The sequence below is a fragment of the Geospiza fortis genome, unplaced genomic scaffold, assembly GCF_000277835.1.
Source record: "Geospiza fortis unplaced genomic scaffold, GeoFor_1.0 scaffold157, whole genome shotgun sequence".
Lineage (NCBI taxonomy): Eukaryota > Metazoa > Chordata > Aves > Passeriformes > Thraupidae > Geospiza > Geospiza fortis.
The window spans coordinates 4,892,784-4,910,144 of NW_005054314.1; the positions used below are offsets into that span (position 1 = coordinate 4,892,784).

At 44.3% G+C, this 17,361-nt stretch overlaps 1 protein-coding gene across 1 annotated transcript in view; it reads right to left on the bottom strand.

The window, feature by feature from the left end:
• Positions 1-17,361, bottom strand: part of MAMLD1 (mastermind like domain containing 1) — an 80,269-nt gene that overhangs the window by 27,751 nt on the left and 35,157 nt on the right. Inside the window, exon 2 of the mRNA XM_031056042.1 lies at positions 3,849-5,552. Within this exon, the coding sequence (XP_030911902.1) occupies positions 3,849-5,552 (1,704 nt within the window). The remainder of the gene's footprint in view (positions 1-3,848; positions 5,553-17,361) is intronic.

Here is a 17,361-nt window from a genome sequence, read left to right on the forward strand (position 1 = left end):
AGAGACACAGCATGTCCCTCCCAGACAATGGCTGTTTATCACCTACATCCATCCCCCCAACACAACAACCTTTTCAGCTGTGTTTTGGTTCTCAGCATTTCACACCCGGAGCAGTCAGTGGGCAATCCTGCTCTCCTCCCTGAGACTCCCAAGTTTTAACTCAGATCAGCTTGGGCTTGGAAAAGAGCTAGCCACCCAAAGGGTTTATTGTATTCCAGCCCGACTCAAACTGTGAATGTCACCGGCTGCTTTTCCTGCCCCAGGGGAGGAGGGGATCCCTCCTTCCCCTGCACTGAGCCCTGTGCTGCTCTTGCTCTGGAGGGACTGACAGAGCAGCTTTTCTGAACGGAGGTGTTGTATCAGCATTGCTGAAGGCAGAATTGGGCCCAGTGTATTGGACATTCCAGAACAGGAAATCTGCAAGTACAAACTCTATTTAGACATGAAAATCAGGGAGATGCCCAACTAGTCAACCTGCCTGGGCAAATGCAGCTTTTTGTGCTCCCAGAAACAGCAGGCAGAGTCAAGTAGTGAAGCTTTACCCCTGAAAACAGCATGTGATAGCTCTGGAGACTACCTCTGACTCTGGCATTTACTACCATCTTTATATTTGGATTTAAGAGTCCAGACCTTTGAGTATAATGTCACTCACCAGTATCAGCTCTACAGGAATAAAATGAAAAGCTGCCCATGGCCAGAGAGCAGCGTTAGCCCCACCAGGCTTTGCAGTACCACACAATGCAAACTGTCAGCGCCTCAATCAATACCCGTCCTGGCCAACAATAAAGACACAGTGCTTCAGATGGGGGAGATTAGCCCTATCAGATTGAGCAGTGTCCAGGCAAGACAGGATCTGGGACACACACTGATTGCACTTAAAAGATACATCACTAACTACGAAAATGGCAGAGCTGTGAGGCACCAGCAGCAACCCTGCTTTTGGAATGTGGAGTGTTTGCTTTAATACACAGTGAAACAACAGCAAAACGCTCACTCTGGGTCTGCGGCTGCTGCTCTGCTCCCCGTGTTGCTGTGCCTGCTACAAGGATCAAATTTCATGGTTTATTGTTCTCTCTCCAACTGGCCACCATCCACATTCTTCTTCTGTACAAAGCTGCACCTCTTGCTCCAAAGAAGAGAGAACTATGCCTTCTTTTTATAAATTTTAGTCACATTTGCAAACACACACACAGAGTAAGGGGATGACTTTTAAGCACTAAACAACATTTCAGGGAATGCTGTTATTTTTCTCTGAGCAAATTTCTGTGAATGAGGCTAAAAAAGGGCAAATTTCCACCAGAAATTTACTATTTTTTGAGATGCAGAAGTTGTCTCCCCCGTCTTCTGAATCTTTAACATTGTGCCTTTTAATGAAACAACTGCTCATTGCTTGGAAAGTCCTATTCATCACCTGCCTCAGGAGGGAACTGCACTGAAATTCTGCAAAGCTCAAATTCAGCTCTGGATACACTGCTGGAAATCAGACCCACAGTCACTGGGGGTACTTCACTCTAATGGAGTAAAATCTCCATGCTAGATTCCATGAAATGTAGTAAGTAGCTCAGACTCAAGGATTCCTACACAGAATCATTTTCCTATGTAATCTTTCTTTTTATTTGGCACTCAGGATCCATTTTCTTCTATGAGATTTGCAGTAAAGTTATCAAAACCTTACAAAATGCTCCACTCCTGAATATCCACCATCTTTCTTCAGCAGCTCAACAGACTGTAAAACTGGAGCACTGTCATCTGGTGTGTAATTATTGGTCTAAGTCTGCCCTGTAAAATGAGGGAGGCACCATAAGCTTACCTAACTAGTCTGAAAATGTAAAATGCTCATCACCTGTAATCATTGTCTTAACTGTCCTTGATCTTTACTGATAGCAGCAAGATAATAATAATTCTCTCTCTGACAGTGAGAATCAGCTGAAAATGCAGCACAGGCAGAGCACCAGGAAAGTTGCTCGAAGAAGGAATATTTCGGCCAATTAGACAGACTGACTTCAGGAATTTTTTTTTTAAATGTCTAATCAGTGATGCAAGGGGTTCAGAGGTATAAGACTAAAATGCAAAGCAGGGAAAACTGGGGCATAGAAACCTCAGGAATCCAACAAGGACATTCCTACTTCACAAACTAAGTGGTGAAGCCAAAAACAAAAACCTCAAAGCTTATGGACGCATGATCAAAAGTGATCATGTCACTGTGGTTAACAACTTACTAGTCCTCATGCAAGATGCAGGAAAACACCATGAATGTATTCTTCACCCACACCTGCCTCCAGAGTAAAACATCTGGTGGGCAGCAATTCATAGAACTACTGTACTTTGCTCCCTTTCAATCTTATCCACAGCCAGGATCCCCAGCCAGCAAGACTCTCCACTCTCTGTTCAACCTGGGTCCCACCAAACACAAGCAGGGTCCTCCTGTGCCTGGAGCAACAAACTGCTCCAGGTCTTTGTTGAATAAGGGTCCTTGGTAACCCCCTGAAGAGCACTAGATGTGCCCCCCTGTTACCTGTTCTACACAAATCCAGTGAGGCACCAGTCCTGCCCTGCTGCCTGCTCTGGGCTGCTGCAGGAAGGGAGAACGGAGGGAGCACAGCTTGGACAAGAGGAGGGGATCCTGAAGAAGCACAGTGGCAAAGCACCTCGCTGCCTTACCCCTCAGAAGCTGATAGTAACTATCCCCTATTTCTCATTGCTGTCACAGGACATTTTGATATTTAGTTACACCAGCAGTACGCCAAGATTGATGAAATCCCCCTCCTTAAGAACCAGTCACTTTGCAGGGAAGAAGGGCAAAGAAGACCTGGCTCTGGAGTGCATTTCACACTTCAGCTCTCAAGCAGATCCCAGTAGAATTTCAGTGATCAGTCTGTGCCTTACTGGGAGAGCAGTGTCTCAGTCCTTCCCAAGCTGCTGATGGAGTGACTGTGTGCACAGCTAAGCAGCTTGGAGGAGTCTGCTCACAAACTGCTGGTTCAGCCTAACAAAGCCTTGGTTTGGTGATGAGGTTTGGTGTTTCCAGCTATTCTTCCAAACAAAAAGAGTTTATTCCTCAGAGCCAGGCTGCTCTCAGACCCAGTCCCCGAGCCCTTCCCTGCTCCCAGGACCCTGTTCACAGCACACCTCTCTGATCTGGAGTGGTAGCAGATTCACACCTCTCACTGAGTCTCAGGGGGAGGAGGAGGTCGCTGCACAGAAACCAGGGCTGTGCCTCACTTTTGCCAGCTGCATTTTTGCATCTACCAGCTGGATTGGTATCAGAGATCACCATGGGTGGGGAATGGCCCTCATCCAAAGCAGGGAATGGCTTCTGGCAAATGCTAGTAACAGGTATTTCAAGTCTGCCTCTTTGCTATTCAGGAGCTGTACTGTTTGACCTGCTGTCCATGAAGGACACATTTTAACTTCGCTTCTCACCCCACCTGATCTTTTCTAGCCTCAGAAGCATAACACAGAGATGAATTTGTTGAAGGGCACTAAGATAAAAAGAAGATACTCCCTCTGAAAGGATAACATGAAACATGTAAGGAGAATATCTCTGGAGATTATAATATAAGCTAAAAGAGACTATCACCTATACAAGTAAAACAATTACTTTAAAATAGCACAAAGTTCTCCACCAGGCTAAAACAGGCGGAATTATGGTCCATTTTTAGTTGAAGAAATAGACAAATTTCCTATGATAACACCAGAAGTTCTTATTGCCTTGTCCGTGTATGCACTGTGCACACCTCAGAAATTTAGTGACGTTGCATTTGAAACACAAATGGAAAAGCAAATTAAGAAAATAAATGACTTGGTATTTTCACATAAGCCATGTAAGACAGAAGAGAGGTTCTCACCTGTCTGCTTTGAGACGGCAGTGGGGCAGCCTGCATCTGCCTCTGCATCCGATGGGGCTGCATCAGCTGTCGGAACTGCTGCTGGAGGAACTGGCTGCTGTTGTTCTGCTGGGGCTGCTGCCTGGCTGGGGACTGCTGCTGCTGCTGCTGCTGGAGATAGTGAATGAGGGACTGCTGTCCTTGTCCTGCTGTCAGAGGGGACATTTTCTGAGTAGCTGACTCTGAGGCAAAGTGAGACAGTGGTTTGGTGTTGTTGAAAGAAAACTGGTCTTGGCTAACAGGGCTCTCACTCACCAGACCTGGCTGTAAGCTACTGGATGGCTGTTGCATAATTATGTTCATATTTTTGGTCTGGTTTGTAGTCATTGATTTAAAAAGCGAGTTCTGCATATTTGTGGGATTGCTGGTGGGAGTGATGTTGGAGATTAATGTACCTTGAGGACTGAAGGGCTGCTGATGCAGAGCAGGGCTCGACAGCTTTTCTGGCCTGTACGGTGGAGAAGGTCCAGTATTTGTGGAGGCCATGCTGGCAACCAGGTTGTTCTGTGGGCTTTTAATGCTGCTGGCTGGCAAGCTGGCTGCTGTCAGAGCAGGCAGCATGGAGCTCTGAGGGCTGAAGGGCTGCTGGCTCAGAGCTGGACTGGAGAGCTTCTCAGAGCCATAGGGGGGAGAGGGGCCATTGGATGGGGTGCTGCTGGAAGTCATGCTTGAAAGCAGAGTGTTTTGAGGACTCTGAATGTTGTTTCCTGGTAAATTATTAGCAGGCATGCCAGACACCATAACATTTTGAGGACTGAAAGGTTGATGGTGTGGGGATGATCCTGCCCTGTAAGGCGGAGAGAGACCAGGAGGAGACATAGTTGGCCAGCTGGGAGCCTGTACTTGTTGCTTGGCACCAGACACCTGCTTGCTGGCTGCCAGCTGCTTTAGCTGCTGAGCATGCCAGTTGGAGCCAGGCATGTTGGGCAAGGGCACTGGGAGCATCGGTGGTGGCTGGTTTTTGTTCTGAGCTGCTGTAGAGATGGGTGATGCAGCAGGTTTGTTTGAGGGAGGAACCTGGAAGTTAGCTCCAGCAGATGACGGTCTCATCTGAGGGGATCCTCCACTGGTTGGATTGCAGCCTGGAGAAAAATCTTTGTTAGCAACATGGTTCTCCAAGTGGGAAGTCTGCGGGGAGGACTTTGGAGTGGTACTTATGTTTGGTTGGGAATGACTCAGACCAAGTGGATCTTCAGCCTTGCTGCACAAAATCTTCTCCAGATCCAGGTCATTGGGAGAAGGATCAGGCATTTTGGTCAGCTCTTCCAATAGATCTTGCAGCTCCTGGTCCACAGACTGTAAGCTGTTTCCTTTCTCATCGTAATGGACAATGTTGTTGGTTTGCCCTCCTATTGATCCCTTCTGATTTATTTCTGTGTTGGCTGGCACTGAGAACGGGGAGCCAATGCCACCCCCATTCATGTGATTGTTTTCCAGGAGCACTGGGTGCCCTGTGACTCCCAGGGAAGAAGCGCTGTGACCGGTGGGGAATGGAGAACTTTGCATTTCTGGACACGCCATGCTGGGATTGGTGCCTTGGCCCATGGCAAGGTTTACATCATCAAGACAAAGTCTTTTACTGTCATTTGGGAAAGTGACATCAGGCACACCACTGGAGGCAGGAGAGCTATCATCTTCCAGTTTTCTTTTAATGGATCCCTGTAACTGTGAAAATATAAAAGGAAGAAGACAGGATCCATTATTGACCATATTCTGACATGTGCTGAAGCACCACACTACAACACTGGGTTGGAGATAAAGAAAATTAAATAATGCAATTTAAAAGCCAATCATGTGAGACAAATTCAATCAGGATTTAAATGTGTGCAACTTCACCAAAATCAAAAGAGTTCTAGTCAGACAAAGCCTAAATCTCATGAGTTGGCTTTAAAACAGATGTTAAAGCTACAGAATACTGTCTGTCATGTGAGCTGTAATAGAAGTTTTTAAAATAGTTTCTGGTTGCATTTCAATTAAGACATTATACTCCCTGCATAACAAACATGCCAACATTTTTATGGTAACATTTTTTAGGTCTAAATGGCAAATCTGAATGAAACCCTGGACTGAATTTAGTGACCTTCTGCCAGTGACTCGAATTAAATTCAGACCTGAGACAATTAAACTGTTTTACATTCTTTATAGGCCAAACATCTGAAATAACTAGCATACTTTCTAAACAAACCAAAACAAACCAAATTCTCAGCTATCTATCTAAACAGACTTTCAAACTTCCTATCACAGATGTTTTAAATTCCAGAAAGAGTAAGTAACAGCTAAACTTCTTAATTTTTGTTTATTCTTCTATGTCTAAGGCATTGTGAGCTTCATTCTTTTGAAGGATTGCCACTCATTCATAAAAATGGATGTTTTCAAAATACAATTATATAAATATCTTGACCTACAAGAAATGATGGGAGTTGTAAATTCACAAATCTAAGGGAAAAGAAACCTGCTTTCTACATATAAAGAAAGTGAAACTAGAAACAATGCTTCTCATACCATTTCAGCATATGGCAATCTCTTCCACATAAAATCATCTATGGCTTTCAATTTTAACAAGCATGACCTGTATGTCACAGGATTAATCAGACCTTAACATTGCTGCTTCAAGTTAAGGAAAATAAGCATTATGACCTTGTTTATCAATAGAGGGAAGCAGTATATGGAAAAGTATCTGATCAGCAATGGAAAGTGAAAGAACACTGGTTCCTCTTAGCCAGCTCCCTGTAAAGCATCTCCCAGCTCTGGGCTGCAAGTCCAAATAATTCCCATCATGTAGTGCTGTAAAAAAATCCCATCTAATAAAAGCTCATATCAACAGAAAACTTGCCCTGCCAAACCCAGCATAACCAGATCCAGTGCAGGGCTATGCTGCACATGGCCAACTTCTAAATGCTACACTAATTTTTAAACACATTGCAGTTATGCCTCAGTCACCACACAAGTGCAGCACTTTGGTGCTCTCAGAGAACAGTGTCACAGCACTGTCACCACAGGGGGGGCACACCAAGTGCAGCTCCTCTGCACTGTGCAGGCAGCTCATGCCCACCCCTACATTCAGCCCATCTTCAGGCAGCCCCACAAATGTGTATGGCTCTGACCTGGAACATGGCAGGTGGCTCACTCAGCTGGTCTCACACCTCTCATCACTTATTTCTAAATTGGTGGCTAGAGGGACAATGGCAGATTTGTGCCCACAGTTGCTGAGGGTGTAGATGCAGTTTGGGATTAGTATCAGACATTGCCAGTATCAGGCATTGCTGGTATCCAGTTTACAGAGACATTTGGAAGAGAGTGATGGCATACAAGCTGGTTGTCCATGATCATCATGGCAGGTCTGCAGACTACAGTGAGCTGCTGAACAGCTTTTAGGAGGTGTTCATCTCCCCTCCATCACCAGACACAGCAGCTTTGGCACTGTGGCAAAGAGACCTTTGGGTGCTTTCCCTTTACTCCCCAGGAGTTGTCCCTCACAGAGTTATTAGTGCTTGTCTCTGGTGCTCTCCAGTCACATTGCTTCAACATGGGCTGTGCTCAAAAACCACAGGTGGGAGAAGTGAGGAGAGTTCCTTTCAGTGCCTGGTTACCTGAGAGCCTCTCTGGGCAGCAGTGTCTGTGCTGGGCCAGGATTGCTGCTCTGTGAGAGACGGTCCCAGTGTCACACACAGACACTGCTGCACCAGCAGACATTTGCTGATGAGGCCAAAATTTGCTTAGCTTTAGGAGATGGAACCAGGCCTAAATCTTCCCCCAAATGTTAGTCTAATGATGGATGAAATAGTTTTCCTTCATTTTGTCTGCTAAAATTAAGCCAGAGCTGCATGTTTCAACAGATGTTGCCCTGTGTAGGCTGAAACATGTTGGTAGAGACTAACTACATATATTTAAAACTCAGACATGTATAGAGGGTATTTACAGGGGCTTCACACATCCAAAACAAACAGAGTGTGCTCCCAAGTTGCACCCTGGGAACCTTCAGGCAGGAAGTGGTGGGGGATCTCCCACCCTTGGCCAGCTGACATGCTGGCATGCATGTCCTTGCCAGCTCTTCCTTTGCCATAGGACATTCCTATGCTCTGAGTTACCAGGGAAAAATGTGGGCTTTCTAAACACTCTGAAAAACAGTTCTTTAACTGCTGCACTGGGGAATAAGTGTGATGGGAAAACAAAACTTCATTTCCCTATGACTGTTACTAGATATAAACAGATAAAATAAGGCCATAGCTTTCTGATGGCACAGGTATTCCAAAACTGGGACAGGACTTTTAAATAGGATGCTGTTGCTCAGCCCTCCTGAGAAGATTTGCTGTAAGAGAGGCAGTGAAATTAGCTGGGTGTCATGTTCTCTTGAAAAGCAAGATTCCTGTTTCCCAGGTGAGTATTGCACAAGTACCATAAAATCCAGAAGACCAATTTCTCCCAGTGCAGGCAGGTATAACTCCACAGAATTTAGTGACATTGCTTTTGCGTAAGATAGATTTGACACAGCCCCAAACTTGAGAGAGAAAGATACGCTCCTTAAAGCAGCTAAACAAATCACAGAATAATTTTGGTTAAAAGGGACACTTGGGTGCCATCGTCCTTCTGCTTCAAGCACATCACCAATGTAAAAAATAGACCATAGTCACCAGGCACTAAAGTATGAAGTTTCCATTATGAACAGAAATCCCTCCTTGCTCTGGCTGAGGCTGTTTTCAGCGTTCCCCACTGACACCTCAGGGGTTGTTTCTCCCACACAGCAGGCTCTGGGCTGGTACAGGCTGTGGGGAGCCCCAGCTCCCAGTGGCTGCTCTCCATGCACGTGCTGCTGTGGCAGCCCTGACCACTGCAGGGGACAGGAACACAATTCAATGTTACTGGGCCCTGCCTGGCTCAGACACATCAACCACAGTGGTGCCAGGAGAGCATCAACAAGGCACTACAACTTTTAGGATCAGGAGGTCCTGACTTCACTAATTCAAGGAGCTGTTTGCTGCAGAACATTCCTTCATCTGGTTCCAGATTCCCCAAGAAGGACCCATTTTTTTCCAACTCCTTCTCCTCTTCTTTTTTTTTTACACAATTTGACAAAATCAACAGAAAAGAGAAGAACACCAAAGCATGTTCTTCCCCTTTCTCTGCTGATTAGTATATTGGGCAGCTCCGTTTCACATCAAATACCTGAGAAGTGAATGGAAATATTTTAGAAATGCATCACACACACACACACACACACACACACACACACACTCTCCTGAGCTGGCTGGCAGCTGCCTATGGCTCAGTATGGGAAAGCTTCATTCACTTGTGCAAGCAAGGACGAAGCAGACAAGCAACAAAGGGGCTCTTGTGACATTGTCAAAATGCATTAAAATGCACTGGCATGCACAGGCTAACTTCTGTTTGGGAATACCTGGGAAACAAAGGCAGCTCTCCGATTCAGGGCATATCCGATTGTGAGTTCTCCATTATCTCAGGTTTGCTTTTAGCAGTGATCCCAGCACTCCTGTCCTCTCCCAACCAGCAGGCTGTCTTTCTGGGAAGGACCAAGTCACGCAGGAGCAACGCTGCTGGCTCGACATGGCAGCACAACCAGAATAAATAATAACTGTTTACGCTGCTCTGTCCACAGAAGCTGCACAGCTGTGGTTACAAACAGCTAATTTGTCACACGCTCCCTCCCTGCACCAAACTGATTCCCTCCATGTGGGCAGAGCACTCCACAGGCTTCTCTTGTGCAAGGAGGGAAAGGCAGCCTCAGCAGGAGAAGCCAGTCCTTGGCTGTGCCCTCCTCGAGCTGGGCTTGCTGTGAGGGTGACCTTGGGCATCAAGAGGTGGTGCTGGCCTTGAGGAACTCACTGTTACTCAATGAAGGGACAAAGGAAGGCAGGAAGTGGTCAAAACTGAAGCAGAGTGACCAAATTGTTAATAAATACATACTGTGATGGTTCCATTGGATTTTAGTAACAACCACACATGGGCATCTCTGGACTGGCTCCCTGCTTTGCCAGCACTCAGAGCCTTTCTTCTCTTGTGACATGTCAGCTATCTCAGCTGCTGCTCCAGCTCTCCCCTGAGCCAGGCTGCCCCTTGGCCCTCCTGACAGCCCCTGTTCATTCTCCTCCTGGAGCTCATGCCTTCCTTCACCGGCAAGTGAGAACCTGGGAAGGAGCACCTGCATCCTACACTGGAGAGCCTCGTTCCTCCAGCCTCACAACTGACCCCTCCACCAGAAACAAGCCACCTCTAACCAGAGATCCCTATTTAGGCCAACATACTGCAGAAATGAGAGAGGAAAAACATTAGGCGAGGTATTTCAGTGCCTTTTCCTGTGCCTACAGCCTGTCAGAGAGTCAAGCCTTGATTTACAACAACCGCAGGGTGCTGATTATTGATCTGCACCATCCCACCCCACGCCCTGCCATGGACAGATCCAACCTACAGCAGTGATTCCCACACCTACACAGCCTCTTGGGGTGAGCACTGGGACCAGAGGGCTGCTGCCATCCACACCCTCCCTCAGCAGCTGCCCTGTGTCCAGAGCATGGCCAGAGACTCTCCTGATTTAATTAACTGATGTTCATGGATCCCTGACTGGGATATCCAGAATGGGAGTCAGATAACCTTCTTTCACTAAGAGTCTCAAGACCCTTGTAACCTTGGGAAATTCCACGTGTTGGTTTTTCTGTTTGTTTCATTGAGGAAAAGAAATTATTGTACAAGGAGATGGGGCAGGTGGGGAAGACATCAGTGTCCCCACAGATCCTGAGATTTGCTAATGTGGTGGCAGCTTTGCACAAAGCCTTTCAGAGCAAAACACCTCGGGAATCCAGGTCACTGACAGGCTGCTAAGATCTGGCATATCTGAATTATTTTGACAGATAGAGCATGTTTAATTTTTGGTGGAAGGACTGAGCAAGGCAGAAACCTGAGATAAACAGAAGTATTTTCCCCCCCAGTATCTTCTCAAGGCATATTGCAAACTGTTCCCTCTGCAAAGTATAAAACCTGAGTCTAAGGTTTGCTTAACTGAACTGACCAGAGAATCTATCAGTCTCTGTCTCTTTCAAGCACTAGACACTGCCAAAACTGGAAGTATGTATTTGCCAGAGGCAAACTGTTTGCAGCATTCAGCGATCAAGACTTCAGCCTCTGTGGCTTCAACAAGCTTCAGCGAGACCTATCTGCCCATCAGCCCAAAATGTTTCTATCTGTTCTGACAAAAACAGTCATGCAATGAGAAAATGGAACTGGCAATTTTCCATATAAAACAAGAAAACTTCACATTTTTTTTTCTCCTGTGCCTTAAATTCACAGTTTGGAAAGTTTTTGCTCTCTATTGCTCATTTATCCACACTCTAGACAGATTTTACTGTCCTGCTAATGTTTAGGGACAGTTGGTGAAAAAGAAGTGAGAATGTGCCTGTGTGTTTAAAGGCTGGAAAGTGGATCTGATATAAAATATTACCTTTTAAATAGCAGCAGTTACTTGCAGACCCTCTGTGCTGGGTAGTAGGCTGGCTTGTACATGAACAGCAAATCCCAGATGCTCCTGGGCAACAATCCCACTCCAGTACAGCAGGACCTGGCACTGCAGTAAGTGCATTTAGCACATCTGTAGGTTTCTGTTTGTGCATGCTGGCTGCAGTTTGGTAAAAGACACTCACATTATATACCTGAATCCAAGAAAAATTGCCTCCTGCTGACCAGTGAGCAGCCAAAGCAGGACCTGACTACAAGAAACATAAACTACATTTTATCAAAGTCGTATCTCAGGCTACAAGGGGAACTCAAGGAGGCTCAAGCAATTAAAGCTCTCTTTCACTCACTTTCTCCAGACTAATATTAAAAATAAGCTAAAATCACATTCTTCCTACTACATTGGGCTGTTTGGCCCTTCTGATTTCAAGCAATTTGAGCATGGATGGACATTGTCATTTTACAGTGTCAGGAAAGAGATCACAACGCAGTTCCAAGCTACCAGAGGAATGCACCAATGTGCTCAAAAATTGCAATTCCCCAATTTTTCAGGTAAGGAGTACCAGAGTAAAGGCCACTTTGGTCTGTTGGGTACTTGTAGACTGCAAAGGTGGCAGATTTGTTTGTAATGAGGTGTGGTGGTAGAGAAAGGATTATGAATAGGGAAAATTCACAGGGTGGATTTCCTTCTATTCATCATGCTCATAGAAATAGGCAACTGGAAGGGAGGATGTAGGAAGAGGAATGGGGAATGTAAGCAGTCACTTTAACCATGAAAGCACATTGGTTATTAGCCATCTTGTATGCATGGTGTGGATTGTTTTTACCTGACACTACAGCTTAAAGATGGGAGTCTCCCAACTCCCATCTTTAAAACAAATATCATAACAACAGGTACTGGAAGTTGCTACTTGGGTGTGCAGATGTAAATCACCTCCCAAACACTGCTGCTGCATGTGGAGAGTTTGATGCCCCCTCAGTACACAGCATCAGCTGACTGGATGGGAGTGCGCACTGATCTCTGCCCCGTTACTTGCACCACTCATCGAGATCTTCCCCAGTTATTCCCTCTGTAAATCAGGGACCTCATGCTGTGTTAAAAGAGAAAGAAAAGAACAAGGTGTGTGCTTTCCCTTTAATAAATCTCACACTCCTGTTGTGAGTGCAAAGCTGCAGGAACCAGGGGCTGTGCTCACACACCCCCTGAGTGTGCATTGTCAGAGACCACAAAACACAGAACTGTGCCCTTTAGCTGGTAAGCACAGAAATCCCAAACACCAAACATGACTACACAAAACCAGAATAATGTGATTTTACAATAAGCTTAAGCCACAGAAACTAACAGGGATTTCAATGTGGACTACCATGAGCCTAAGGTATTAGCTTTATTTTTTTCTAAATTTTAACAAAGAATTAAGGGGAAAAAGATACTACAAATATGATTTTCTCATTCAACAATTTGTGTGAATGCAATTATACTTAGAATTATAGAAATACGTGTGATCTATGTCTGGCTTTCAAAGGGAACAACTTACACCCTACAGAGCAGCAAGTATGTGAACAAGATTTTTCTAATTACCCCTGTGCAAAATCACAGGAAACATCACTAGTGTCTGAATAAAGGTATTAATGTAGGATGAGAGAAGAAAAAAGGAAAAAGAAGAAAAAAGACATAGCCTAGGATATACCTATTTTGCCATCCTACACAAGCAAGATGCATGCAAGAGGCCAAGCACCATTCACTATACAGAAATGAAAAAAAGAAAAAAACCCAGCAGCTTTTATACTTTTCAGGTCAGACAGAATTACCAGACTCATTTGGTAGGCACCAACAGAGATCTGCCCTATCAAAACAAATGTTCAGAGCCTTCCCATCTTGTCTTTCCTTAGCAATTCATCTGCTTTCGGTATTAATGTCACTGCTAAAATGGAAATTTTTCCAGGAGAAAAATTGCCGTTGACAAATGGATCTGGAAGAACAGGACTAGTGCCTGCTCCTGTGTTGTGCTGCTAGCAGGAGATCTCTGTGCAGATGCCTTGTAATTAGTCATCTGAAGACTTACAGCAATCACGTCACACATATTGTTTGGCTGTAAGTTCCACGTTCCATTTAATGACAAGTGTTATTAACTAGACATCTGAAGACAGAACAAGTTCTTTGCCTCTTGGTTTTAAGCTGTAGTACAAGAGCAATTTTTCATATCTGGCTGTAAATCAAGATCAATCTTAGACTCAGTGCCTTTCCATCAGTATTACCTCATCTTAGCTCAGTTTTAATACCAGCAGTATTGTTTTATATCTTTTTTATAGTCCATTAATTTCAAAGTCCTATGGAACACTTTGCAGTAATTTTGTAGACTACATTAATTTCTCACAGCAATGTCTAGGCTGGAGAACTGCAGATCTTCTCCACTGAGCAAAAAGTGATGTTTTTGCTACTTGGGTCTCCCAGGATTTGTAAGATACTTTTCTCTCTTCGTTTTCAGCCCCTAACGCTGGCACAGTTATGCAATGACCACAAGTAGAAGAAACAGGATGTACGTGTTCCTACATTATGAGGTAGGTTTTCCACTTACTAGATAAGCAGATAAAACCCAGTCTGACACTTCTTTTCTGCTACATATTGTATTATATTTTTAATATCTCAGAAGACTTAGTCCTGTGGTTTTACCAAACTACAGGTGCCATTCTGTCAAAAGGTATGGTTGGGGAATTCAATAGCCTGGAGGCAGAGCCTCCAATTAGGTCAAACCTAGGGACAAAATGCTTTCAAATTCACAGAACAGTAAGAAACAATGTGATTTCAGTCTGAAAAAAGGGCATTTTTATTCCAACAGCTGAAATAATCACACTTACTCCTCCAAAGAATAACAGCTCCAGCCTCCTGTGTGTGGCTGCCCTGAATGCTGAGACCAGCACCCTCACATCTGCCAGCCCTTCTGCTGACTGCCTGCACTGGAAAATGATCTATTACTGAATCCAGAGCTCTCTGGGCTTGGGCAGGACAAAACATTTAAAAGAGTAGTTTGAGGTTTCTCCTAAATGGTACCAAAAACTGGAGCACAACTCTTAAGAAGGATGGAACAAGTGGGCAAGGAAAGAAACATCCTGAACAGCTCCTCTCCTGCTCCTTTGATATCTTCTGTCTTTCAGAAAATGAAACAATAAACAGGATATTGATTACTACAGATCCAAAAAACCAAGCCTCACTTAGAGAAAAAAGATAATCCATCTGGTCCCACAGAAAGTGTGTGTAGAGAGAGGTCTGTATAACGGCCAGAAGCAGAAATCTTTTGTAAGGCATGAGGAATGAATATTTTATTTGTTTCTGACTACTTCATGTTATCCCACCACTTTCATCTTCACCAACCCAGCACCTCTGCTATTCTCAGTGTGCATCAGCTGGAATATGAAAACGATTCATTGGAAAAATGCTGTTTGTACACACCTTTCCTCCTGCAGCAGGCAGATGACCAGCTCAGCATACAGCTCGTGCTCCTGTACTACTTGCTCTTTGAACATGGCTCTTCAACTTACCCAGAGACCTTTAAAGGGATTCTGCATGTCAGTGGTGCTATAAACCCTAAACCAAACACAGATTCCAGTCCTGAAGCCCGTGTTCTGTATAAAGCTGCTGAAATCTTGGCCTCTATTTAGTAAATTGGTTGGACTTGATGATCTTAGGTCTTTCTCAACCTAAATGGTTCCATGAATATTTTGGGACGCTGACTTCATCAGGGATGACATTTCACTCTTTGCTCCTTCCTCCTAACTAAAGGAGTGAATTAAAAACACACAGGAATTGGAGAATTTCTCTCTGCCAGAATATGCAATGCCATAGTTACTGGGGTTTTAACCAGAGAACCTCTCAACTTGCTATAGATACCAATTCCCCTCTGTCCTAGAAGCAATGTTAATCACACATTCATCACTGCAAATTGACAACATAAATGCTGACTTATGCAAACAATATTAGAGAAAATGGTGTTCTTGCTGCAGAAGTGAATTACACAGCCTTTTAAGCTTTCTACACTTCTCAGTTTTATGTAAACTCTAATTTCTAAGCTTTTGTTCTGCCTTGAAAGGTCACACAGTTGAAAAGCCATGAAGCATAGCATGTGTTCCTACTGATATTAAAATACTGTTTACTAAATCATGCATATAAATGTAAAGACGAAACTGTTTGCAACCTACTGTGTTAATAAGAGATGATTTATAAGACAACACAATTCCAAGTATCAACATGTGGAATGTAAAGATCTGATCTCAATCACACAACGTGATTTTTTGGGCTGTTTTTTGAAGCAAAGTCTCTGCACTGCAATCACACTAACTTCTGATGACACTGTATTTGACTGATTAAACTCTTAATCGTGCCAATGCTTAACTTCAGGAATACAAGTGGCCTTTTCAGATTTGAGCATATGATTGCACATTTGCAAGATCAGGACTTCATTTGCATATTCAAATTGCAAAACTGCATCTTCCCTTTGTCTGTGTAAGGCCAACTATAGCGCTCCAAATGCTAAACAACCACCGTGGAGTTGGACAGTATTTTTAGCATCTCTGTGGTGCACTCCTATCTTTAGCTGCTGTGTTCACAAACAATCCCACAGGACACTGCATAGCTAACATAGCTCAGGCTCTTCACCACATTCCAACTTTTCTCCCAAAACATGGTGAAAGCAGAGCATAAAACAGACCAGTTCAGGACCTGCTACAGTTTCCTAAGATGCATTGTCTTGAGCAGAGCAGAAATATTTTCAAGCACAAGAACAATAAAACCTCAGCACATTCTCCTCTGGAGTGGTGATGGAGCTCGCTGTGACTTCCTCGGGGGAAAATACAGCTCTGCACTCTGAGTTTGCATTGTGCAGATAAATCAAGTAGGACAGCAAAGGATTTCTGCATGTTGTTTCCTAGCAGGATGTGCCCATGGGTTCATGGCAAATTTCTGGTCAAAGCTTAACCCTGCAAGAGAAGTTAATAATTGAACTTGCCAAATCATCACAATTTCTAAATCCAACTGCGCCTTGTTTTTACAAAGGGGCATATTAAACCACTGAGCCATTTTATTAGACTCATGCTCATGTAACAAAAACATGTGTTAGCTCTTGAGTGCCAAGTACCATCCTGGAGGGTTACCAATCCCTGATACAGACTTTGTAGCCAGACTGCAGTTATCTGTCACAACAGAGGAGGTAGTTTGGAATACACAGGCTGAAGCATGCTGCTCCACTTGGGAATACTTTATGTGGTCCTGGTCTCTTTGTAAAACTCTAGGGAGATGAACTGCAGCAGGGAAAATGAGCTTGAAACCTACTGCTGGCTGTAGTGGGACTATCTCACAGAAGCTTCCTGGATGGCTGAAGCTCCCTTAATTCCCTACAGGAACTTTTGCAATGGGTGCAGCATCAACACGCAGCTGCAGCAGCTGGGTCAACTCTGAGTGCATAGGAAATGCTCTCAGTCATCTGCACAAGGCATTTCAAAACTACAGGGATACCACAAAGAGAGAAAAGACTCATCAGGGGAATGGGAGTATTAATCAGATGATTGACCTTTGAAGCTTTGAATATGAAATGCTTTGCACACTGAGCTGGAGCTGCACATGGAGACAATAGCCTGCAATATCTTGATTTACAGAGGAAGTACTGATGGAATTCCATATATCCTGTTAATGGTGAAAGGAAGGGAATTATATAAAGGAACTATTTTTTTCATTAAGTGTCTTAGCTAAGCCTTGCAGATGAGCCTAGACACTTGGCTGCAATTTAATTTCAACGGGACAAGATAACCTGAAAACTCTCAGAAAACCCTAGACGTTGTGAGTGCTTCACAAACAGACTCCTCATTTCCCTGTTTCACTTATCTTCTCTCCCAATATGTTTATGTGATCAAACATTCTCTTATTAGAACTCTTTAAACACTAATGGACTTTCAAAGAAACTGTGTTCATTTTCTTCCTCTGCCCCACCACAGGTGTGGCTGTATGTCTGGGAGGTGACAACTG